Source organism: Schistocerca serialis, chromosome 2 (genome assembly GCF_023864345.2).
Source record: "Schistocerca serialis cubense isolate TAMUIC-IGC-003099 chromosome 2, iqSchSeri2.2, whole genome shotgun sequence".
Lineage (NCBI taxonomy): Eukaryota > Metazoa > Arthropoda > Insecta > Orthoptera > Acrididae > Schistocerca > Schistocerca serialis.
In genome coordinates, this window is record NC_064639.1 from 318,907,223 (window position 1) to 318,933,547 (window position 26,325).

Consider the following 26,325-nt stretch of genomic DNA (forward strand, 5'->3'; position numbering starts at 1 on the left):
AAAACTCCGTAGATAAAGGGCCTACGGAATTTTCTGAAAATTGTTATCACTTACAAAATGTAATTATCGTCATTCTCTACCTGTGTGTAACCTTCTCTGTAAAGGATACAAACAGTCATGCACTTTATCGCATGGTTAAGTGCTTCCATCAACACGCTTAACCGTTTATCTGCATCTAGCGGCTAGGAAACCTTCTACCTCAACAGATTGACTCTGATATCGCACCAATATTCTGGGTGAAGATCCATAAATATACTTGCTATTGTATAAAGACCCGTGACCGCTCACTTACTGGCCAGTTCAGTATTAACAGTGAAGTTGCATCCGCCTCATCGGAACATACTACTCTCCGACTCCGTTGCACGGTAAATATTAACCAAACACTATTACGCACTGCTGTGATATATTTTGTCGTCATTACTACATACAGTCGCATAGAGATATTCTCACGCATTCTCTCTCTTCTGAATGCAGGACACTACTGCACTCTATCCTTTCATCGGCGACTTTGGCGGTGTCACTCATAACCTATTGGAGTTGTCGAATAACTACCAGGAGAATATCGACCAGACATTACACCATGAGATGCTGTGCTTTGTTGATTCTTTTTACTGGAGCTGTCAGTCTCCCACCCTTTAGTAATCATCCGTCATCGTCAGGCATCATGATTGAACGTTTGGACAACTTGCTATATACCCCCCATCAAGCGGTAATACGTGCCGATATACTACTAACCTCCATTAAAAAAGAAGAGCTAGCTTTACAACAACTTATCAATCGCCTATTGGCCTGTGAACTTTTACTTGAGCATTCAGGGCAGACTTCCACCTTACGCACTCTGCGGGATTTAAAACAAGCACTGCTAAACACTAAAGAGCAACTACGAAGCATCTCATCTTCGACACTGTGCCCCTAACTCGGGTTAAGAGAGCCTGGTTCAATGCCGGTGGTGCGATACTCAAAACTATCTTTGGTACCTCCGACCATGCTGACGCTAACCGCTGGGACCAAACCCTTCGCCAAGTAACTTTTACTACTAACCAAAATCGGGACATGCTGGTCCGCCAGCAATTACGCCTCGCCCATATTGAAGACAGTTTATTAGCTGCTACTAGGCAAATTCGTGTCGTGGCAACTGACCTTGTACACCGGTACGAAACATTTAGGAATGTTATACAACGGGACCTTGAGTTTTTACGTCATACCATAACTAATGTGACCTACACTTTGGAGACAACGAGAGCACTACAGATCTTACTATACAACACCCATGCCATTCAGTTACATATTAACACCTTCTATACTATTACTCTGCTAGGACTACAGCATAAGCTTAGCCCTACGTTAATGCCTGCAGAAATGTTCCTGCAACCTCTGGCTAATGTTTCGTTTCATCTGGCATCGCCAATGCCGATGCTTTACCCTGTATGGGAATCTTCGCTACCTCATTATTATGCGGCAGCTACAGTACATCTTGTGCGAACTTCTCAAGGACTGTGCGCACAGATTTCTCTACCCGTCACATGCGCCAACTGCGAGTTTGAATGCTACCGATTACACACCTTTTCGGTTACTTGGGTTGCCCTACTAAAGCAATGACTTGGCAAACTAATGATATCTTAGCTATTAGCAAAGATCGCCAAAGACATTCTGTCATGCAGCTGATTGACCTCCATCAGTGCCTTCACACTAATTGCTATATGTGTTCAAACTCATCCATTCATACTGGAACTAAGGACTGTGAGGTGGCCTTGTTTTTAGAGGAAACAAACCCCCCCCCCCTGTCCTCGTATGTTATCGACCTTGTGTGAGCCTTGGTTTAAACCAGTAGGGGATAGTTTATCATATTTTCTACCTCAGACATCTACAATTGCTTAGGTAACAGTGGTACTACCATCACCCAATAATGTACCCAGGCTACCCAACGAGTCCGATGCTTGATTACTTCAGTCAATTGACGAATTACTACCTCACGAAAAGGGCCAAATCGCCCTGGATCGAGCTGTTGCTCACATAGCTACCTGGCGGACACAGAAACAATTGTATACGGTTACTCTGCCTAACGCCCTGACTTTTCCAACCGTGATTGTCGCAGGAGCCGTTCTCTGGTGCCTGTATAAGAAAGGATATTGTAAACACATTAAGTCAACACAACCAACTGTCCCCAAGGCACAATCCGAGGGTGAATTTCGACAAGTGTAATGTCAGGCGTGGTCTACCATAATGAAATACACTCTTTAACTGAAATAACGATTGTATTGTCTAATGTTCATTTACTATTATTGTTATCATGTATCAATGTATCTAATCATGTAAACTATTGGGTAAAGATACTAGAGATGACCACTGAATGTAGGAAACCTTACTTCACTTGCTAGTGAAACCCACCCCTGCAAACTTTACTGATACAATCCCTGGGGGAGTGTTTCAGTACCTGCCTACACAATAAGCAGCTGCCACCATGTCCCTCCTTCCCGCCGTCCCCACCTGAGGGAACGACAGTGTTTCCAACGCTGCGCGGCGCCCTGTGCTGCCTCGCTCTCCGTTAGTGGCACATGGGCCACCCCATCACAGCGCCACATCTGACCCAAAGATTCTCACTCTGTTTATTTTTCAATGATTGTCTATATTATCTGTGGAAGATATACCATCAACAGTTAGAACTTTGTGTTTAACGAACTGCAATCAGTGTCCCTACACAGAAGCAAGTGCCTTTTATGTTACATTATGAACATGTTTTAACTTTCTATTATCTGTATATGATGCAATCTTTTAGGTTGTTAGTGTTTCAATAAGTCTTTAATTATTATTTTGAAACTATTGACCATAGAAACTACCTCTCAGTTAGAGAATTTCAATGTTTTATCTCATTATTTACTATCTTCATATTCTGTTTTTGTTAACTACATTTGTCAGTCGAATACTTTTATTTGGTAGAATTACTACTTTCATATTTTAGTTTATATTCTGAAACTGATTCCACTATGTAGCAACGAGTTTAACGTTTGCCGAACAACACAAACAATTACACATTTGTAGAGGCGCCTGTAACCTTCAAAAGATTCCTGATTCAGTTCGGCCAGCATCTACACTTCTGCTACACCGAGTTTAGCGTTGCAAGTATATATTAGTAACAGAATCTGTAATACTTTATTCCAATGTTGTGACACTTTTGACATACTTTTAACTTTTTGTGCTAAGATTTGCATTCTGATACAGTAATGATGGGAAATTATCGTATTGATTTATGTTTGAAAAGATCAATGTGTCTAAATGTTTTATGATTTTGATCAACAATCTTCCTGTATAATATCGTTTTTTTTAAAAAAAGGGACTTTCTTTTTATGTTGTTGTAAAATCACTCCAGTATACATGGATGTTTTGGTAAAACATAGATTCACCCCACGCCCATTTTTGCAAATATTAGCACACCCGACCAAGGGAGCAAATTGTTTTCTTTTATCAACGAGCAACAACTAATTTTCACCATAAAACCTTGCTCCCGCGGAAGGGGAAGGAGACGTACAGGTGCTGACAGATTGAGTACGGGTGTCCTTTACTTTCAATAAAAGAAAAGGGAATTTTTTTAAAGAAATGCGTGAGCTATGGATGGCAATGGATCTTCAAAAAGCCGTGCACAGGTCCTGGGTTGGCGACACATCAGATTTTTCCAGTATGTGCCGCTATCCCACGGCTTGTTCACGTGCTCGACGAACAAACAACCTTTCTGCTCACGGGGTGACGCTTAGGGCAGCGACGCTTGCCTAGGCAGAGCTCCTACAGCAGCCAATCAGAAAGGTCCAGGAGATCACGTGTGAGCGCCCACCGCGCCGAGCTGCGCGGACGAGGCGTGTGGATCGCTTTCTTTTACTGACAGGCCCCCGACGAGATCAGACGCATTGGCCGGTTGCCTCCGTGCACTTTTAGAGCCCTGGCTCATTGTGTTTGCGCCTTAGGGCCGCTAAACTCACATAAGGTACCCCGGCTAGGTCATCAGTAAATGTTTTTCAATAAATGGGAGGCAGTTTGCCGACCGGAGTTGAAAAATTAACACTTGTTCTTTTTTAGACCCCACTTCCACCTCAGCCACATCCTGATATGAACAATTTCTTTTGTAAAAAAACAGAGTTGGCGTCTAGAAAATATCAACCAATAAATGCTGTTACACGAAGTGGAAACATGAAAGCAACGATCAAAATGCCTAAAGAAGGAAAATCGTTGATAAGTAGTAATGCATCGTATTTTCGAAAAATCATCTGAGATTAAATACCGACATATTACCAATATATCAAAATTAGTGATCATCTTTTGTGAGGTCTAACGTTAGTGGTTTACAGTCAAAATTTTATGAATAAATTTATATAACTTATACACAGAAATTAATTTGTCATTGGATTTGAAAATTTATAGAGATTATAGTCAAATACATTAGTGTAAATGTTAGAGAGAAAATGGTTCTTATAAATTGTAAGCAATATTTATTGAAATGCAGAACCTTATCTTTTTTTTAACTTCCACATAGTAGCTCAGTTGCTGACAATCTCCGACAAAACAAAAGGTCGTTCTACAACATACAAAGTGTAATGCCAACGCATCTTCGAGTACTATACCACTTTCAAATTCACTCTTTCGAGAATTCCTTTCATATTTTCCTCTTGCCTCATTGCTGATTACAGAACGTAAAATAAGTTAACATTTTCTTTAATCTTCTTTATTAAGGCTCATACACTTAAGTGTCAAAGAAACTGGTATAGGCGTGCATATTCAAGTGCAGAGGTATGTAAACAGGTAGAATACGGCGTTGCGGTCGGCAACACCTACATAAGACAACAAGTGTATGGCGCAGTTGTTACATCGGTTACTGCTGCTACAATAGCAGGTTATGAAGATTTGAGTGAGTTTGAGCGTGGTGTTATTGTCTGTGCACGAGCAATGGGACGCAACATCTCCGAGGTAGCGATCAAGTGGGGATTTTCCCATACGACCATTTCACGAATAGAGCGTGAATATCAGAAATCCGGTAAAACATCAAATCTCCGACATCGCTGCGACTGGAGAAAGATCCTGCAAGACCGGGACCACCGACGACTGAAAATCGTTCAACGTAACAGAAGTGGAACCTTTCAGCAAACTGCTGCAGATTTCAGTGCTGTGCTATCAAAAAGTGTCAGAGTGCAAACCACCCAACGAAACATCATCGATATGGGCTTTCGGAACCGAAGGCCGACTCGTGTACCCTTAATGACTGCACTACACTTAGCTTTACGCCTCGCCTGGGCCCGTGGACCTCGACATTGGACTGTTGATGACTGGAAACATGTTGCCTGGTCGGACGAGTCTCGTTTCAAATTGTATCCAGCAGATGAACGTGTACGGATATGGAGACAACCTCATGAATCCATGGAACTTGCGTGTCAGTAGGGGACTGTTCAAGCTAGTGGAGGCTCTGTAATGGTGCGGGGCGTGTACAGTTGGAGTGATGTGGGACCCCTGATACGTCTAGATACGACTCTGACAGGTGACACGTACGTAAGCGTCCTGTCTGATCACATGCATCCCTTCATATCCATTCTGCATTCGGAGGGACTTGGACACTTCCAGCAGGACAATGCGACGCCCCACACGTATCCAGAATGGCTACAGAGTGGCTCAGGGAACATTCTTTTGAGTTTAAACACTTATGCTGGCCACCAGCCTCCCCAGTTGCTCCCTCAGACAACTTCATGTGGCATATTCCAGGATAACAGCATGAAAGACCAGATTTGTTTGTGTACAGCAGCTCGCAGACTGCTGCGTATATTTACTGTTCTGTTGCTCGTCGCCCGGAAATGCAACTACAAAATAGTGCTTGAACATACATTGGCCACCATACATAGTACTAAGGGAGAGTAAAGACTGAAAATGCAAAATCAAAATAGTGATCATAATGCTAACAAATATTCCTTTCTGTTTGTTTCAACAAGGCTGTGTAATTATTCACTGGCTCCTTCTTTTCTTTTACTGTATGACTATGTTCGTATAACTTAATGATCTTCATAATGTTCTGAGACCAGACGCTGAGATTTCCTTCGTCCCCAGGCCGGATTGTCTTATACGTCATACACCAGTAACGTAAGATAAATACTTATTTCCATACTTTCTCGTGTGCGGTTTTAGCCAGTGAAACGAAAAGCATAAAAAAAATCTTTCATTTTCAGTGAATAATGTGCTCCTTTTAAATTGATCCTTCAGTACCTAAAATTTTTCTGTTATTTGTGTGCAAGTAAGAAAAGATGTCACTTCCAAGGAAAAAGACTGTATATGTAGGCCGTGCACCGACATGACGCGATACTGTTTTTATTCGATTGTAGATTTATTTATTTTACTGACCGGTACCCAATGGATATTATTACTGAATCTCGAAATTATGCTTGCAAGATAACTATAAAAAAATCACAGAATCGTATTCTCCTTTGCATGTACCACAATACGGCATTTATGTTCCGTATTAAACGACATGTATCGCTCGCAGAGAACATTTAGTGCTCTAATTCACTTTGTCGAAGGATAACATTTAAACAGTCTGTCTCATTTGCCAAATACAAATAATTATACTGAAAATGTGAGAATCTTATCCCTGTACCTTCATTATCATAAGAACAAACGGTACACGGGAGAGACTTAAATAGTCCCCTTCTCAATTCTTCATTCAAAATGGCCAAAGCTATGTTTTTTTTACGATTGTTCACTTTCTTGATCTCGATTGGCCTATACTGAGAAAATGAACTTTGCATATTAGTCTAGTTTTTTAGTATAATCTTTATTACCATGATTTGCATTGACATAACACACTGACCTCTATTGGTCAACGATTGTGTTCTGTCCTCCGAGATTGCTCTGCAAATCCACATTTTGGCAGACACAAGGTATTACAATTGTCTTTCTTTCAAAATCCCTCTGTTAGGTACGAAACATGAAGTGTTCATGAAAATAAACTAGCCGCATTTCAGAACCTAGTTTCTTCAGATCCTTACACACAGCAGAAGTAAATGAAATATGAACTTATTGTGTACAGCTGTGTAATTCTAATCACGTGCGGTAGAAATCTCATTTTTGTCATCGTACATATACGGTTCAGATGGTTCAAATGGCTCTCAGCACTATGGGACTTAACATCTGAGGTCATCAGCCCCCTAGACTTAGAATGACTTAAGCCTAACTAACCTAAGGACATCACAAACATCCATGCCCGAGGCAGGATTCGAACCTGCGACCGTAGCAGCAGCGCGGTTCCGTACTGAAGCACCTAGAAGCGCTCGGCCACATCGTCCGCCGGACATATACGGGATACCAATGGTTGGCAACTTATTTCTCGAGGTCCTCTGACAAATATTTACGCCTTATGGATTCGTATACGAACCTTCTGAAAGGAAGTTTCTCAGAATCATATGCATGACCTCTTTCATTCTGTCCCATATCACTTAGAGACCCTTATTGCAGCACAAGCGGGCTGCACGTCATACTATATTTTCGGTAGCCACAGATCACGATCATGCGCAGTTATAAAGTATTACTGATTTTTGCTTAAGTGTGTACACGATCACTAGCATAATTATTTTTTTCAGTCGGGCACGTGTCCTTTTTGAACTTGCAATTTCCAAAATCCTTGCTGCAAATAGTTCATTTGTCAACTAGCCAATATTATTTCTTTTTTTTTTTATTTCTAATGCATAGACGCTTGTGACCAAAGTGGAATGATTACACATACACAGCCGATTGTACTATATAATGTAGCCCTTTCCTTTTTCTTTTATGAAGCAATCACTCTTGCGGTTAGCAATCTGAAATATGTACTCACCTGCCATTGGACACTGTCAATTCAGTACCTGTTTAATTCGTAAGAAAGATCGACATTATATAAAGTTCATAAAAGATAACCTGATTAAAATTTTGTACTCGTCTATATCATAGTTTCAAATTCAAGGCTCGTTGTCTTCTTTGTCTCGGTATGAAATAGTGTTCCTAGGTTTTATATTTCTTAGTAAAAAATGTTTCTTTTTACAATGACGCTTTATAATTGTTTGCGTCACATTTCTAGTTTTTGTTAGAACACCATAATTTCACAGTTATAATTTTTTTCATACTATAGATTCGATTCTTCGCGTACCCGAGATCAACCGTTTCCGATATTGTGGGCAAGTATAATGCTTCGGAGAAGTCTGGGGAAGGTTCCGCTAATCCGGTAAGGAAACCTCATTCGAGAAAACACGTGTCACGAACTGCGACAGCCATCGTAAAGTCTCAGGAGCTGACTTCCGAGGACTGGGGGTATCGCTAATGAAATTAGCGCAAGCATTGAATGTCAGCAAAGCGAACAATGCGTCCGATAGCTGAGAAGAACCTCTTACTGAAACGTCCCCTTAGAAAAATTATGATTGACAATGCTGGTAAACCTCTTACGTTATGTGATTTTCAAACAGCCGAGCAAAACTGAACGTACTCAGACATTTATCTCTTTACTTATTCTGATCAACAGTAAACTGACTCACAATTTTTTTTAACGCAGCGCTATCTGACTTTCAATAATCCCTACAAAAGAATGGCCCCGACTAACAATGACCTATACCTTTCATGAATCACTTACCTCACAAAAATCTTCGTTACTCAAACTACTGCAATACACCGTGCGCCAATACTGCCGACTAAATATAAGATTCTAACTACTGAAGGCACTAACTACTGATAGGCATAGTTAGCAAATTAAAGATTTTGATAGAGAACAAACAATATATTTACCTTATTAGTGTTCAAAAGTCATTATATATGTATGTGTATATATATATATATATATATATATATATATATATATATATATATATATATATATATCAGTTCATGACATTCAGTCTTACAAATTTACTTTTTCTGACGGACACACGTCCATATCGTCCCTTCTCAAAACTCTGGCATCTCTCTCCCCACATCCACCACTGCTGACGGCTCAACTCCAACTGCACAACGCTACGCGCTGTTTACATCCAACTGCCCAACACTGCACTAGCGAATAGTCCAGCAATGCCCACCAGCCACAGATTACACACAGCACGGTCAGTGATATTCATACAGAGCGCTACGTGGCGTTACCAACATAAAAACCTGAACAGCCTGCTTACAATACGAGCCATTTAGTCCAAAACCGACTCTCAGGTAACTTTGTCCTGTCCTAGTTAAAGGCGTTCTGGCCCCCGAATAGCCCAGATTTGAGCCCCTCGACTACTATGTTTAGAACGTAGTCGAAAGATTTACCAATAAGATGAGGATAATTTTCGGTTTGTGGGGCGCTAAACTGTGTGGTCATCAGCGCCCGTACAAAGTCCCCATTTTTTTCACAGTCCATTTTTTTACACAGTCCAATCCAGCCACTGTCTCGAATGACGATTATGATGTAATGATGAGGACAGCACAAACACACAGTCCCCAGGAAAGGGAAATCCCCAACCCGGCCGTGAATCGAACTCAGGACCCCATGACCCAGAGGCAACAACGCTAGCCGCTAGACCACGAGCTGCGAACTACCAATAAGACGAGGCACCCAAATGTCGCATCTCTACGCACCACTATCGAAATAGCTTTCGCGAGTATGGACAGTGCTGTTTTAAAGAGGGCGGGCGACCGCTTCAGGACAATATTCGTGGCGGTCATTGTGGCTGAATGGGGTTACATCGAGTAGTGTTATTCTTGAAAGATATGTAAAAGAATTTTCATTTTCATTTGTATTTTGTTTTAATAAATTTACTTTAAAAAAACAGTCTCATTTGTTCGGATTTAAGCGCCGCACCTGTAATTAGGATTGGTTCGACCTACAACTGTCACTCTGCGACGTAGAGATGCAGATGTCGTGATGGGCAGTGTTTCCGCACACGAACATTTGGATGAAGGTCTCCGGCTGAAGGCAGAACAACAATATGGTGCCCTGCCATTGTAAAACAGTCTAGTGTGTTTTACAAACGTATTAAAGCAGTTTTTAGGACGATAGCAGGAAACGTTATGAAAATTTTATTTGAAAGGTTATTTATTTCTCGGAAACTAAAAGTAAAAAGTGTGCGTAGTGCCCGGCCCGGAACAAGCTTTATTGTCTTCCAACAAAGAGGAGGAGGTAAATAATTCCAAGGCTAGAAGAAATATCATCTAACAATCTAATATGTTACAGATTTTTTGAGTATACGACAAATTAAAAGCCTGACTTTCTGGAGTGTGCGTCGCTGTGCGTAAATTAGCTGGGACACACGCTCCCGAGCGAACTCGCTGTTTTTGCGCCTCTTGTGCGCCGCCAGCAATTATCCATCGCAATTATTGTTCATGCAATTATTAATTAATCAGTAAAAATATTATAATTGTTATCGACCGAATAGGTGTTCAGTTAGTTTCGGATAGTATCACAGAGGCCATTTGTATTGTATCAACAAAAGTACTATTCTCAGCAAGATTTCTCTTCGCAGCATGATTCGTTTATGGTAAATAATCTGAAAGTACGAGTTTGTCTCGAGTCTGCTTAACTTCTCATTTCGTTTGTCTTTTTATGCCATGTAAAACGTGAGTGCTTGATAATGATTAACAAATTTATTTATATGGATAGAAAAGGTTCAAAAAGTAGCCCCAGTCGTTCAAAAACCTTCAGTTGGTAAGCGGAAGCCAGTTAACCGATATAATTTCGTCACATTCGCACATCAAACGGAAGAAGACCTACTTTGCGGTGCTGGCATTCCCGATAAAAAGTTTGTTCAGTTTCAATATTAAAAAACACAAGATGAAACTTTGAACGCTTGTTTTTTTTTCAAACATCTTTCAGTTTGGTAGAATCTATAACTCATGAAACATACATGCAATTATATATTTTTGTAATTTGTTAGTCGGCCTTTTTTCTACCGTAGATTGTAGGGCTTTTGCGATATATTTTAATTTCGATTTTTGGTGCACGTTTTTATAACATTTTTTTGTCGAGAAATTACTTTTATTTCAGAGTGCCGCCGTTATGCTAAAAACCATATTTTTAAATATTCCTACCTACTGCGCTAGACAGTATCCTTAATTTCAAAACAGTGTTTGAAATTTTATTCCAGGCTAAAAATTGTGACTTTCAGAGCTCTCACCAATCGCCCTTTCACTCCGCAATGGCGTTCCGTCGATGTCTTGTATTGTCCTTTGGGTATAAGTTTTTTTACTTTATAAAATACATAATACAATCCTAAGTCTATACAATAAAGGTCTAAAGTTAGCTTTGCACTATGTTCTAAATTGAGTGTCACCTGGTCTACCCTCTTCAGGGAGTGTATTGTAACTCTGAGAGCGTATGAGGTCTGTGATCAAATTCTTTCGTGGACTGAAATCGCTTAGCCAAAGCAGAGTGGAAAAGAAATTGAAAGCAAAAAGAGGGAAGTTTACAGAGCTACGTCTGAAGGAGCTATGAGGTCACAAACGTTGATAACATTGTCTTTCATTTCCTATGTGTGGGTAATGAAATGAGCGTGAAAAGCAGATTTGAAAGAACAGCGCTTTAAATTTGTTTACACTGATTCACATTCTTAGAATTCTGGTAAAAATTAGTGGCTCCATTGACAGCATTGCAGCTTATGAACTTGTTCCAAAACTCCTTCGGCAACTGTACATCCGCTTGCCTTCAACATTTCTCATAAAGTGCAGTCTACTGACACACGTAACATACAGTTTTTTCTCCCGAGGACTTATTTGGAAGTAATTAAATCCTCACAAGAATAACGCATTTTGTTCAAATCCTCGTTAAAAGATGCAGCTATTATGCAGTCTTTCTCCTAAGATAAAATGGTTCAAATGGCTCTGAGCACTATGGGACTTAACAGCTGTGGTCATCAGTCCCCTCGAACTTAGAACTGCTTAAACCTAACTAACCTAAGGACATCACACACATCCATGCCCGAGGCAGGGTTCGAACATGCGACCGTAGCAGTCGCACGGTTCCGGACTGCGCGCCTAGAACCACGAGACCACCGCGGCCGGCTCTCCTAAGATAGTCTCTGGCCGTGTAAGGGAGAAAGACGGAGAGAGGAACGGAAGAAAGTTTTGTTCCTTACTCTTTCGACATCGACATCATTAGAGACAAACCGTTTCAGCACAAACCTGACAACGTCAGAGACTTTCATTACTCTTTCCTGGCAGCGTCCCAATCTGCACTTATCCGCTCGCCGAAAGCAATTGCTCGTAGCAATCAAGATATGTCTTGTTTGGCATCGGAGAAGGATCCCTTTCAGAGAGAGATGAACAACAGTGCCAGTCTCTAATGAAAACATTTTACAACTTGTTTTATATTCTGCCACGGCCGTCGTTCTTGAGCAACAGTTCTTATGGTAATCATAGCATGCAAGAATAATCTAAACTTCCGTTTTATGCACTTGGTACAGACAGGTAGGCTGATATGTGTTCCAACACAGACGAAAGTTTGGAGCTGCTAACTTCACCGTAAAAGAAGAAACTAAGTCTGGCCCACGTAGGTTGAAGAGTAAATGTGATCATGTCATCTTTAGTAATTACAAGACTTCTTCGGCACACATTCCTTTAGCTGCTGAATATCTAATTTTATTTTGATTCCATATCGTTTGTCAACATGTTAGTATTCACCGATAGCATCAAATCGAAAAATAAATGAGAAAACGGCTACGTAACTCAACAGACTTACAATAAGAATGGCGTGTCTTTGGTATCATACAGAACTTGAAAACTGTAACGCTTCACCAAGACATTAAATGAACAGTTCTGGGAGTTAGACGGAAGAAAACTTCTCTGCCGAGCAATCATAGTTTGTTTATTATTTTTTGCCCTCAAAAGATTCATTTCAAAAACTAAATAGAAACCATAAAAAAAACATAATTCGCTGTAGGTTGTATATTTACTTTCATTTGTAATGTTATTGGCCAATCGCGACTAAGGCGACTTCGTCAAGTTTCTATAAAAATGTATCAACTAGAGAAGAATGAAATACAAAACTTCTGCAACGATCTAAAGAGCTTAACAACGCAATAAATGCAAAGTCGTAAATTCGGCATAAGTTACCGCTCATTACTTACATATGCAGTTACATTACGCACTATATTGTATGAGATGTGGCGTGCAAATCAATTTGTCACTGTACACATGGAACCATACATCAATATTAGCAATCTCTGTGCCGAATAGGATCCAAAAGACGTTACAGTATGTGGAAGATCGGCGTATAGTGTAAACTGAGAGCAGAGTTAACATACATTCGCTTCAGTAACGCATTATATGATGTTCGAACTTAAATAATACACTGGTTACATAAACATGCAGATTGAAGTCGTAATTACGAGCTGTGCAGATATACTTGAGATTCTCTAAGAAGTTTCTACTTTTTATATCCAATGTTCATTAAGAACACACTCTAGCTTTTTATGAAAAGCAGAATAAAATTCAATATCTTCAGAAGTATTATTATCATGCCTGTAATGAGTCTGTATACAACTTCCAACGTATCACTATTTGTAGCAGTATGTTTGCTATTGCGTAAATGTCCAATACATGATGCTCATTATTTTCATTATTATTTAGGGGTAGTCATAATCTCGCGTCGAAAATCCTACCCATCTGCCCTATATACACTCCTGGAAATGGAAAAAAGAACACATTGACACCGGTGTGTCAGACCCACCATACTTGCTCCGGACACTGCGAGAGGGCTGTACAAGCAATGATCACACGCACGGCACAGCGGACACACCAGGAACCGCGGTGTTGGCCGTCGAATGGCGCTAGCTGCGCAGCATTTGTGCACCGCCGCCGTCAGTGTCAGCCAGTTTGCCGTGGCATACGGAGCTCCATCGCAGTCTTTAACACTGGTAGCATGCCGCGACAGCGTGGACGTGAACCGTATGTGCAGTTGACGGACTTTGAGCGAGGGCGTATAGTGGGCATGCGGGAGGCCGGGTGGACGTACCGCCGAATTGCTCAACACGTGGGGCGTGAGGCCTCCACAGTACATCGATGTTGTCGCCAGTGGTCGGCGGAAGGTGCACGTGCCCGTCGACCTGGGACCGGACCGCAGCGACGCACGGATGCACGCCAAGACCGTAGGATCCTACGCAATGCCGTAGGGGATCGCACCGCCACTTCCCAGCAAATTAGGGACAGTGTTGCTCCTGGGGTATCAGCGAGGACCATTCGCAACCGTCTCCATGAAGCTGGGCTACGGTCCCGCACACCGTTAGGCCGTCTTCCGCTCACGCCCCAACATCGTGCAGCCCGCCTCCAGTGGTGTCGCGACAGGCGTGAATGGAGGGACGAATGGAGACGTGTCGTCTTCAGCGATGAGAGTCGCTTCTGCCTTGGTGCCAATGATGGTCGTATGCGTGTTTGGCGCCGTGCAGGTGAGCGCCACAATCAGGACTGCATACGACCGACGCACACAGGGCCAACACCCGGCATCAGGGTGTGGGGAGCGATCTCATACACTGGCCGTACACCACTGGTGATCGTCGATGGGACACTGAATAGTGCACGGTACATCCAAACCGTCATCGAACCCATCGTTCTACCATTCCTAGACCGGCAAGGGAACTTGCTGTTCCAACAGGACAATGCACGTCCGCATGTATCCCATGCCACCCAACGTGCTCTAGAAGGTGTAAGTCAACCACCCTGGCCAGCAAGATCTCCGGATCTGTCCCCCATTGAGCATGTTTGTGACTGGATGAAGCGTCGTCTCACGCGGTCTGCACATCCAGCACGAACGCTGGTCCAACTGAGGCGCCAGGTGGAAATGGCATGGCAAGCCGTTCCACAGGACTACATCCAGCATCTCTACGATCGTCTCCATGGGAGAATAGCAGCCTGCATTGCTGCGAAAGGTGGATATACACTGTACTAGTGCCGACATTGTGCATGCTCTGTTGCCTGTGTCTATGTGCCTGTGGCTCTGTCAGTGTGATCATGTGATGTATCTGACCCCAGGAATGTGTCAATAAAGTTTCCCCTTCCTGGGACAATGATTTCACGGTGTTCTTATTGCAATTTCCAGGAGTGTAGAATATGTTACAGTCACTGCAATAATGTTGATGACTGGAACGAAGATAACACTGAAGTTTAGTTCCTACTCTCTTCTCTTCCTGCTCTTCCTGACTCTAATTTATGAATATGAGTGATGATCTAGACATTAATATCAATAAGCTGTGACTCTATATCATTTATATGCATTACTTACATAGCAGATAAAATGTAGTAGAGCTAGTGGCACATATTGACATTCGGTATGGAATATTTAAACACTGAGGTGATAAAAGCCATGGGACACCTTGTAGTATCGAGTCGGACCTCCTCTTGCCCGGCGTAGAGCAGCAACCCGACATGGCGTGGACTCAACAAGTCGTTGGAAATCCCCAGCAGATATACTGAGCCATCCTGCCTCTACAACCGTCCATAAGTGCGAAAGTGTTGCCAGTGCAGAATTTTGCGCAGTGACTGACCTCTCGATTATGTTCCATGAATGTTCTATGGGATTCATGTCGGGTATTCTGGGTGACTAAATCATTCACTAGAACTGTCCACAATGTTCTTCAAACAAACTGGGAACAATTGTGGCCCAGTGAGATGCCGCGTTATAATCCATTAATATTCCACCCTCGTTTGGTGACATAAAGTCCATGAAGTCTTCCAAATGGTGTTAAAGCAGCCAGACACAATCACTTCCGGTCAATCATAGGTTCAGTTGAGCCTGAAGACCCAGTCCATTCCATATAAACACAACCCACACCATTATGAATCCAGCACCAGCTTGCGCAGTGCCTTGTTGACAACTGGGATCCATGGTTTCTTGGAGTCTGTGCCAAACTCTAACCCTAACATCAGTTCTGACAACTGAAATGTGGACTAATCTGACCAGTCCATGGTTTTAGAGTTGTGTAGGATCCAAGGATCCAAGCGGTATGGTCACGAGCCCAGGAGAGGCGCTGCATGCGACGTCGTGTTGTTAGCAAAAGACACCAGCATGAGTCATCTGCTGCCATAGCCTATTAAAGCCAAATTTCTCAGCACTGATATCTGCTGTTATTTCACTCTGTGTTGCTTGTCTGTTACCATTGACACCTCTATGAAAAACGCCGTTGCTCTTGATCGTTAAGTGAAGGCCGTCAGCCACTGCGTTGTCTATGGTGAGAGTTTATGCCTGAAATCTGGCATTATCGGCACACTCTTGACACTGTGGATCTCCGAATGTTGAATCCCCAACCATTTCCGAAACAGAATGTCCCGTGCGTCGAGCTCCAACTACCATTCCGCGTACAAGGTTTGTTAATTCCCGTCGTGCCGTCATAATCACGTCGGAAACCTTTTCACTTGAATCACCCGAGTACAAATGACAGCTCCGTCAATGCACTGACCTTTTATACCTTGTGCACGCGATACTACCGCCATCTGTAAAAGCGCATACCGCTATGCAATGGCTTGCGTCACCTCGGTGTACGTTATCTTCGAGCATATATCTGATGTAAGTTAAACCAACTAATTACTTCAGTCTGTATGTTTCTATAACCAACGTATTATTTGAACTTCGGATGGGATACGGATGGGATATAATGTGGCTTCGCAGCGTATTAGTGTGAACTTCGCTCCAAAGTTATACTATGTGTGGATCATCCTTTACAGTCTTTCCCGCCGTATTGGAGACAGATTTATTTTAATAATAATGAATGGCTCTACATATGGACTGACAAACTGATTTCCTTGTCACTTCTCATGCAACATGGTGCATGGTATTATTGCACATGTAAGTAATGAACGGTACAGATCTCGAATTCACGACTTTGTTAATTAATATGCTTTTAAGATCTTTAGACTGTTATGCGAGTGATGTATTCCACTCTTCTGTAGTTGATATGTTTTTATAGGTGGTTGATAAGACGAAAGACGCATAAATCAAAGTTAGCCAATAGCAAAACAGATAGAAGATAAATTTACATCCCACGACGAGCAATATATATATATATATATATATATATATATATATATATATGTAATGGCTGTGAACCCACATACAAGAAGACTGACAGATCAGTTGGAGCCCAATCCAAAATGATTTTGTTGAGCGTTAATCAAACTAATTTCGCATAATTCAGAAGCCAAGTACGTACAGACTCGCTAAACATAGATATCACCATTATGGTTCTGTTAGGGGAAAACGTGATGCACGTCACGTGTTGTATGTTAGTCTGTGAGGAACAATAGCACACGTACAAGGTAACCCATTTAATTGTCATTAATGATCCGTGGTCTGGTAAGAAACGTCGATTGCCAGTGGCATGCAACAACATGTAAACCGTGGTTTAAAACCACCTTGGATAAATCTACAGTATATCTCTAAGGAAACATTTTAAAAATGGATGCACACGCGTGTACCATAGGTTCTGGGTAAAAGCACCCGCAGTTGCATCTTTGGACACCTGCGCACAACGCAGTTAGTTTGAAATGGCGTACATTCCGTAAAAATTGGGTAGTAGAGATGTGAGAACGTTTCCGGGTGTCTGACGAGAGTTGTTCTTACTCTGTAGGAATTACACAAAACGAAGAATCACTCTCATAGAGCGTGAAGGCGACAGTCGTGACACCCTTAAAGATGATTTCCAGATGGGGTCGACATCCTTCAAGTAAACTAGGGCACATTATTGGATACCGCCTACAATCATCCAGGATTTTTTTCGTACAATGGACCAATGACTGAGCAACGCTGGAACGATTTTTAAAACTCACTCGTATTATTGTTGTAAGGCAATAATTGTAGCGAGCCTAGAGCCAAGACTGTCGGTGACTGGCTTGTACGATCTTCTGAGAGACCCACGTCAGGGGTCAGCTTAAGTCTCTGGAATTAGTCCTATACTGAATCTATTGGATCACCCTAAACACTGTGTCAACTGAAGCAGCCAAGCCATCTCTAAGAGGCACAAAAGTAGCTGATCCTTAATTGACTTCACATTGGCTTGGAAATCACACACACACAAACAAACACACACAAACTCTCTCTCTCTCACACACACACACACACACAAACACACACACACACACAAACAACACACTTGTAGAAACCACGACGCGCCGCGTTCCTGCTGTAATTCAGTATATACTCAGAGCAATTACAGACAACTATATGATTTCCTACGAGATCTGATTATTCGCTTTGCACCAACCACTTGCTGAAATACACTAAGGTCTGCGTGTATTTGTGACTGGGATTAACTTCTTACTATATAAGATTATACAACTGTATGTGTGACTGACTATGAGAAAACAGTATGGTGTGAAGCCCACGAGTGATTAGAGGCTCAAAATAACATGAGACAGAATCAAACTGACGTTGGATATGTCTGTCTGTGCGAACCTGTAAAGCGTTCATACTCCCTGAAAGATAACCTGGAATAAATTGCCAACCAACCACGTCTCACAGACATGGGATGGACGGTGTAGGATAGCGACGCAACTGGGATCGCAGATAGCCTGCAATTTCGTCATCATTTGTGTCGACCATTACCCTGAAGTATGCCACGTGGAGATGTTAGCGGGAGGAGGTGTACTTTACAATCCAAAAATCGCCCTGCTGTACCTACTTTTGTTTACATTGCCCTCAGTACGATGGGGGTACCCAAAAAAAACCGGAACTATTTTTAAAAAGCTCTTTATCTTCAAATTGCTTACAAAACAACGTTATCCCCTTCAAAATACTCTTTATTACAACCAATATATTTGTGTCACCGCTGCTTCCACTGTTCAAAACTTCAGAAATGGTCGACCGCCCCTGTTTTTTTTTTTTGGCTTTTTCAAATGTTCTCAAATCGGTGTCCTTTCACGCTCCTTTTCATGTGCGGAAATAAGAAAAAGTCGCACGGAGCCAGGTCAGACGAGTAAGGTGCATGGGGCAGCGGAACCATGCCATTTTTAGCCAAAAACTGTCTAACAGACGTGGCTGTGTGAGCAGGTGCGTTGCCGTGCTGGAAGAATCAGTCTCCTGTCTGCCAAAAATTCGCTGAACCGAGCTCCAAGATAACCCACTAATCCCTGACAGTTGGGTGGTTGTCGGTCGACGGTCTGTGAGCACAAACACTCGAATTTTTTCAACAACTTCGTCGATTCTTGCAGTCGATGGACTTACAGAACGAGATTTGTCATCAATCGACATGTCGCCATTTTTAAACCGAGCAAACCACTGTTATACTTGAGTTTTTCCCATAGCGTCATATTGGTGAGTTGTTTTCAACATTAAAACAGTTTTAGCACCACTTTTATCGGGTAGGAAACAAAATTTCACAGCTGCACGTTGTTCACTTAAAAATGCCGTCATAATAAACGAAATGAGAACAAAACAGCGCTAGTAAAACCAATTACTGCAGGAGAACAGAACACGTCAGGTCGACAACACAGGCGGCACTGAACTCGCAATGATTTGCGCTATATAAGCCTAGCGGCAGAAATGTCGTACTTCAGAAGCTCCACCGACGGTAATGTTACTGCGGTGTTTTTTGGATAGCCCCTCATATGATGGATACGAGATCGTATGTTGTACGCAAAGGCGCCTCGGAACATCAGACCATCCTTTTTCCGTATCCCCCTTACTAATGCACATACAGATCACAGATTCGAGCAGATCTCGTCCTAGAATGTCTTTCCATTCATGACGCAAGCGACAGCGTGGTCTAACACAAATCAGGTAAGACCATGGCGCCAATTTGTGTACTTGCCAAACACGTGTTACTGGCAGCAACGAAATAGTAGAATGCACACTCCCGATGCAGCAGGCGGCCATCGTTGTCACAGACAAGTTCACGTACAGTACAGTGTTGACGAACATAGCTGATCTGTGGTCTCCTTACGTGGATCACTGCCGGCTCATCGTTGCTTACTACTACGGGGTGTTCAAAAAGTCTCTCCGCAGTGCCGTATGATTGTTAGCCGCGCGTGCCGTATGCCGCAGTGAATACACCGAAATGAAACTCAGTGAAATACAAGTTATTAATTTATTGAATATTCATTTTTACTTACAAATTTTCACATTAAATGTTAAAAGTGTGTCCCCCCCTGTTGTTGAATATACAATTCAATTCGTCTAATCATGTTTCCAAACAAAAGTTGTAATATTTCTTCTGTAACAGAAGCAGTGGAAGATGATATTGCATTTGTCAATCTATCGATGGATTTTGGGTGGTTTTTATAGACAGTTGCTTTCGCTGCACCCCAGAAGGAAAAGACGCCCTGTGAAATTATGCGATCACCAAAAACATCAGCAAGCAGTGACATTGAAACGCGAGCTGTATGCGCGGTTGCACCATCTTGTTGAAAATAGCCGTTCAGAATTTCACTTAACACAAGTTCTCCTATGAATGGGTACAGAATATCACTGCAGTATCGTTGTGCGTTTATCGTTTCTTTGAGAAATATGGGACCCACAATCCAACGTCTAGAAATTGCAATCACAGAATGAAGTGGTTCCTCATGAATACACAATGGATTTGCAGCACTCCACATACGAGAATTTTGTGTGTTCATGTACCCGGATAAATGGAAACCAAGTCTGTTCAGTGAAAAACGTATCATTAAGAATATCCCTTCCATTTTGTTGAACGAAATTTTTGAACCATTGACAATAATGTAGTCTCTTGCGATGATCAGTATTTTTCAGTTCTTGCACGACTTTCACTTTGTATGGCAAAAGTTCTATTTTTTTCCTTACAGCTGTGTGGGCCGTTCCGACACTAACATCGATTTCCTGCACGAGTTTTCTTACTGACTTGTTCGGACACATGGACATTTTATCGGAAATATCGAGTAGTTTGTCCTCAGACAAAACGCTAGGACGACCACTTCTCGGTGCATCAGTCACTGAACCCGTACTTCGAAATTTGTTAATGAAATCTCGCACAGTATCGAGATGTGGGAGTGTTGTCTCCGGGAAAACTGAATTAAATGTTTGACGAACTGAAACTGTGTATTTACCGCCAGCTTGGAACACTTGTTCGTCTAAAACACACGTTCTTCAATGGTTATCATTTTAACAGTGACAAAAACGAAACAAACGAGCAAAGGAATTAAACTTAAACGTTCACATCAACACGTAACGACACACACCAACGATACTACTGACGCTGGCTAAGATAAAGGAACAGAGGAATGTTGGGAGAGTCCACTTGAAGGGAAGTAACCCAGGCAGGCGAACAATCACACGGCACGCGCGGCTAACAATCATACAGCACTGCGGAGAGACTGTTTGAACACCCCGTATGTTATGTCACTGGTGACACACATTAGCATTATCGGACCACACGTCCTGTATAGACCGCTGTGTAACTGATGGGGCGATCTCACTACCTGGATGCCTATCATCCTGCTGTGTTGGAATTAACTCACATGCCGATACTGCGTTGTTCGTAGTGCGTAGACGAAACATCATCTTACTTGCTTTGCTTCCGAGTGATAGAGTTTTACGTAACGCTGACTTATTCACACATTGAGTATATGATCAAATGTACCTGGAGACCTATTACTGGATATCAATGCAGAGGGTGTGCGCCCTTCACCTTTACGACGGCTTCGGCTCTGTGGGGGACACTTCCAATGAGGTGTTTGAATTGCATCCCATTCTTCCATAGTAGCCGAAATCGGAGAAATTAGAGGTATTGAATACTGGAGCCTGAAGCGAAGTCGTCGTTCTAATTCATACCAAACGTGTTCCATTGGGTTCAAGTAGCGACACGGAGCAGGCCAGTCCGTTAAGATAATCTTATTGTCCACAAACCATAGTGTCACAGATGTTGCATTATGACGGCTGGTGTGTCATGCCGATACTGATGTGTTGGCAGAAGAGCCAACACCGTGTTGCTAGAGGGGGCCGAAATGCACGCGTTTAATCTCACGCAGACTGGCGTGAGGTCTGGAACAGTTAAAGGAGTTATACTATGAAGAAAAGAACGTAGCGGCTGGAATACTTAACTTTAATCCATAATTGGAGAACATCGCTCTTGATGATACATTAATTATAATCTCAATATAAACTGGTAATGGCGCCTTGCCAGGTCGTAGCAAATGACGTAGCTGAAGGCTATGCTAACTATCGTCTCGGCAAATGAGAGCGTAATTTGTCAGTGAACCATCGCTAGCAAAGTCGGCTGTACAACTGGGGCGAGTGCTAGGACGTCTCTCTAGACCTGCCGTGTGGCGGCGCTCGGTCTGCAATCACTGACAGTGGCGACACGCGGGTCCGACGTATACTAGCTGACCGCGGCCGATTTAAAGGCTACCACCTAGCAAGTGTGGTGTCTGGCGGGGACACCACAGATACAATCATCTCCGATCTGTCCCTCTAGTGTCCGCAGTACGCAATGCCATAATGCGTGTTCATGTTCTTCTGCATTTAGCTTTTCTTAAGTGCAGTAAGTAGACCACACCGTAACCACGAAAAACACCCCATACCGTTCCATCACCTCCTGCGTACGTCAGTGTTGCAACTATACATGAAGTCCAGAAGTTCGCCAGACCCTGACTTTTCTATTAGATTGCCGCAGGGTATATCGTGGTTCGTCTATGCTAGTCACTCGCTTTCAGTCATCCACTGTTCAGTGCATCGCTCTTTACAGCATCTCAAGCGGCGCTTAGCACTGATCACAGAAATGTGTGGCTTCCGAGGAGATCCTCGACCATTGCACCCCCTTCGTTTTTAACTCCCTACGCACAGCCACTGTGCAAACTGAACTGTTACTAACACTTCGGAACTCACATTTGATTCCTTCTGCTAATTTCAAGGGATTTTTACAACGTTCCCCCGCACGCCGTCTACTGGTTTCCACTTTACAATCACTTCGACGTGGGCAGCTTTAGAAGTGTTGAATTGTCTGTGATAGGTTTCTTACGTAGGAGGCATCCAATGACCAGTCCAGTTTCGAAGTCACTGAGTTCTGTTGGGCGATCTGTCTGTTGTTGCAGCTTCTCTATCGACTACACAGTACTCCATCCTTTAAACCGGATACGTCCGCTTCTCGTGCTATCTAGTAGTCAATTCTATATGAACTGAGTGTGTCCAGATACTCCTGATCAGATGGTGTATCAAAACTACATTGACACAAGCGAAGAAAGCTTTCTTAAGTAAAGGAACTCTACTGGTATCGCATACTGATCCGGGAATGATGAAGAAGTTCTTGGAAAAATTCGTCTGTGACACAGCACTGTATGAAAGTGATAGGTGGGCTATCGTCAGTCCACAGAGAAAGTGGCTGGTAGCCATTAAAATGTGTTGCTCTCTCTCTCTCTCTCTCTCTCTTTGCAAGCATTAATCCCGACTTGCGGGGTCTGATGTTGTGGTTAAACGGACGTAGCATGTTAATTGTAAGGGGTGGCCAGATGACCTTCCTGTCGCCATCCCGTACCCCCTGGGATGGAATCAGTGTACCCCAGCTGTCTGCATCTAGTGTAAGCCATGGAATAGTGCGACCGTTTTTCAAATGTCTGCAAGTCGTGCAACTGAGGCGAAACGTGGGGATCAGCTCGGTATTCACCTAGCAGGATGTGGAAAACCGCCTAAAATCCACATTCAGGCTGGCCGGCACACCGGCCCTCGTCGTTAGTCCGCTGGGCGGATTCGATCCGGGGCCGGCGCGCCTACCCGAATCCAGGAAACAGCGCGTTACCGTTCTCGGCTACCCTGGCGGGTAAAAAGGTGGTGCTATTGAAGAATGGAGAGATAATGGGCGAAAGGAAGATTTACTGAAAAGAACAGGCGAAGAAAGTCGCCTTTGGAAGACTCTTACCAGAAGAGGGGCAATGTTGGTGGCGCAACTAGTACAGCATCCAGGAATACTTAATGTGCAGCTGGAAGAGGTGACGAAGGAAAGAACAGTAGTGTCTTACGTCCCGTCGCCGCAACCTGACATTTCTTTAAGAAATTCACGGAATATCTGTATCAAGAAGGCTGAATGAAGATTCGAACAAGCGTCCTTCGGAACACAAGTCGAGTGTGTTACCACTACGTCATCTAGCTCAGATGGAAGAAGTAATAGAAAGGAGAAATAGAAGCGGCTCGAAAAACAAGAATACTCAAAATACGTGTAGAGAGTGTCGATAGCTAGCAGTAAAATTTAAATGTAGCGTGACTAGTGCCTTCCGTCGGGTAGACCGTTCGCCGGGTGCAAGTATTTTGATTGGACGCCACTTCCGCGACTTGCGCGTCGATGGGAATAAAATCATGATGATTAGGACAACACAACACCCAGTCCCTGAGTGGAGAAAATCTCCAACCCAACCAGTGACTGAACCCGGGCCCTTAGGGTTAACATTCTGTCGTTTTGATCACTCAGCTACTTGGGGCGGACAGCTATCAGTAATTACGTAGAAATAAAAATATTACACGACTTGCTGAAGAAAAGCAAACAAACTAATAACACCGTAGATTCACAAAATCTTGGATGAATTATACCGTTTTTAACTCCTGAAGACAAGGATAAAATACAGAAACTAGAGAGCAGTTTTAAGAGCTGAAACATGAAAGGAAGGCTTTCGTCGAGAAGGGAGTGAGATACGGTTGTAGTGTATCCCGGATGTTATTCAGTTTGCATATTGAGCAAGCAGTAAAGAAAACCAAAGGCAAATTCGGCAGAAGAAATAAAAACTCCCACAGGTTTGTCAGTGGCACTGTAATTTCACCACAAGCAGGAAAGCAATTGGCACACAACAGAATGAGTAGTATCTTGAAAATAAGGTAAGTCCAAGAACATACAAATAAAACAGTCTCTGTGTCAGTTACTTGTTTATTTTGGTTCAAATGGCGCTGAGCACTATGGGACTTAACTTCTGAGGTCATCAGTCCCCTAGAACTTAGAACTACTTAAACCTAACTTACCTAAGGACATCACACACATCCATGTCCGAGGCAGGATTCGAACCTGCGACCGTAGCGGTCGCGCAGTTCCAGAATGTAGCGCCTAGAACCGCTCGGCCACTCTGGCTGGCGTGTAATTTGGCACTAAGCGTTTATCTTCAGGTGGAGAATTGTTTATTTACATGGCAGGTTTGGTGAAGAGTACAGACATCTTTTCACATTTGCAGACCAAGGGCAGTATAGGTTATTTTGCGTCTTTTGCTAATGATAAAAATTGTTAATTTAGAAAAGGAACTTTAAAGGTTAAAAACATGAATTTCTGACAGTGAATTGTACATACAGGGACGGTACAATTGTAAAAGGTGTGCATAGTGTTGCCTGATGTATGTCCACTCCACTGCACATTACGTTTACGCTGTAGTAATTACAATTCACCATCAGAAATTCATGTTTTTAACCTCTAAAGTGCGTTTTCTGAATCAACAGTTTTTATCATTAGCAAAAGATGCAAAGTCCTCTACACTGCCCTTGGTCTGCGACTGTGAAAAGACGTCTTTAATCTTCATCAACACCAACCATGTAAATAAACCCTTCTCGACCGGAAGTACTGATACTGACGCAGAAACTGTTTTATTTGTATTGATCAACAGTCACAATACGCCAGTCACTGCTCTTGATGAATTGTGGTATCATGTTGAAGCTGCATGGGCAGCTGTACCTGTACACGCCACCCAAGCTCTGTCTGACTCAATGCCCAGGCGTATCAAGGCCGTTATTACGGCCATAGGTGGTTGTTCTGGGTACTGATTTCTCAGGATCTATGCACCCAAATTGCGTGAAAATGTAATCACATGTCAGTTCTAGTATAATATATTTGTCCAATGAATACTCATTTATCATATCATTTCTTCTTGGTGTACCAATTTTGATGGCCAGTAGTGTAGGTGTCCGGGCGCTTTCGTTCAGATCATTATTAAACAGGTACGAGTGGATGTAGGTTGTAGGGATGAAGAGATTTTCACGCGATAGACTTGCGTGCAGCTCTGGCTTCGGACTTGAACTACAAAAAAAAGGAAAACTGAAGGACGCCGCCAAACGAATGGACAGACTGATAACATAAAAATGCGTCTCAGCGAAGACGCTTTGCAACTTACAGTGATTTAAGCGGTGTGCAGACTTACCGGCGAGACGGAAGAGCCCCTGGTCGGAGGTGACGCCGAGCAGCCACGGCACGCTGGCCACCTGGCCGTCCTCCAGCAGCTGCAGGGGGTCGACCGGCAGGAACGGAGAGGCAGTCGGCGTGTCCACGCACGGCCGGAACAGCGACAGCGGCTCGATCGACCAGAACTACACAACGCCGACATCGTGAGTGTCTACACGATCTACGCCTGCATAGTTTCTCTGCAATTCAGAGTCATGAAAAGGATACCAAAATCTTTGCGTGAGAGTTCTGATTT

The 26,325-nt window shown here is 42.8% G+C and overlaps 1 protein-coding gene across 1 annotated transcript in view; it reads right to left on the reverse strand.

Annotated features, from left to right (window-relative positions):
- Positions 1-773: 773 nt before the first annotated feature.
- Positions 774-26,325, reverse strand: part of LOC126455950 (juvenile hormone esterase-like) — a 119,981-nt gene continuing 94,429 nt past the window's right edge. The window contains exons 7-8 of the mRNA XM_050091707.1: positions 26,050-26,215; positions 774-838 (exon numbers count right to left, since the gene is read on the reverse strand). Of these exons, the coding sequence (XP_049947664.1) occupies positions 774-838; positions 26,050-26,215 (231 nt within the window). The remainder of the gene's footprint in view (positions 839-26,049; positions 26,216-26,325) is intronic.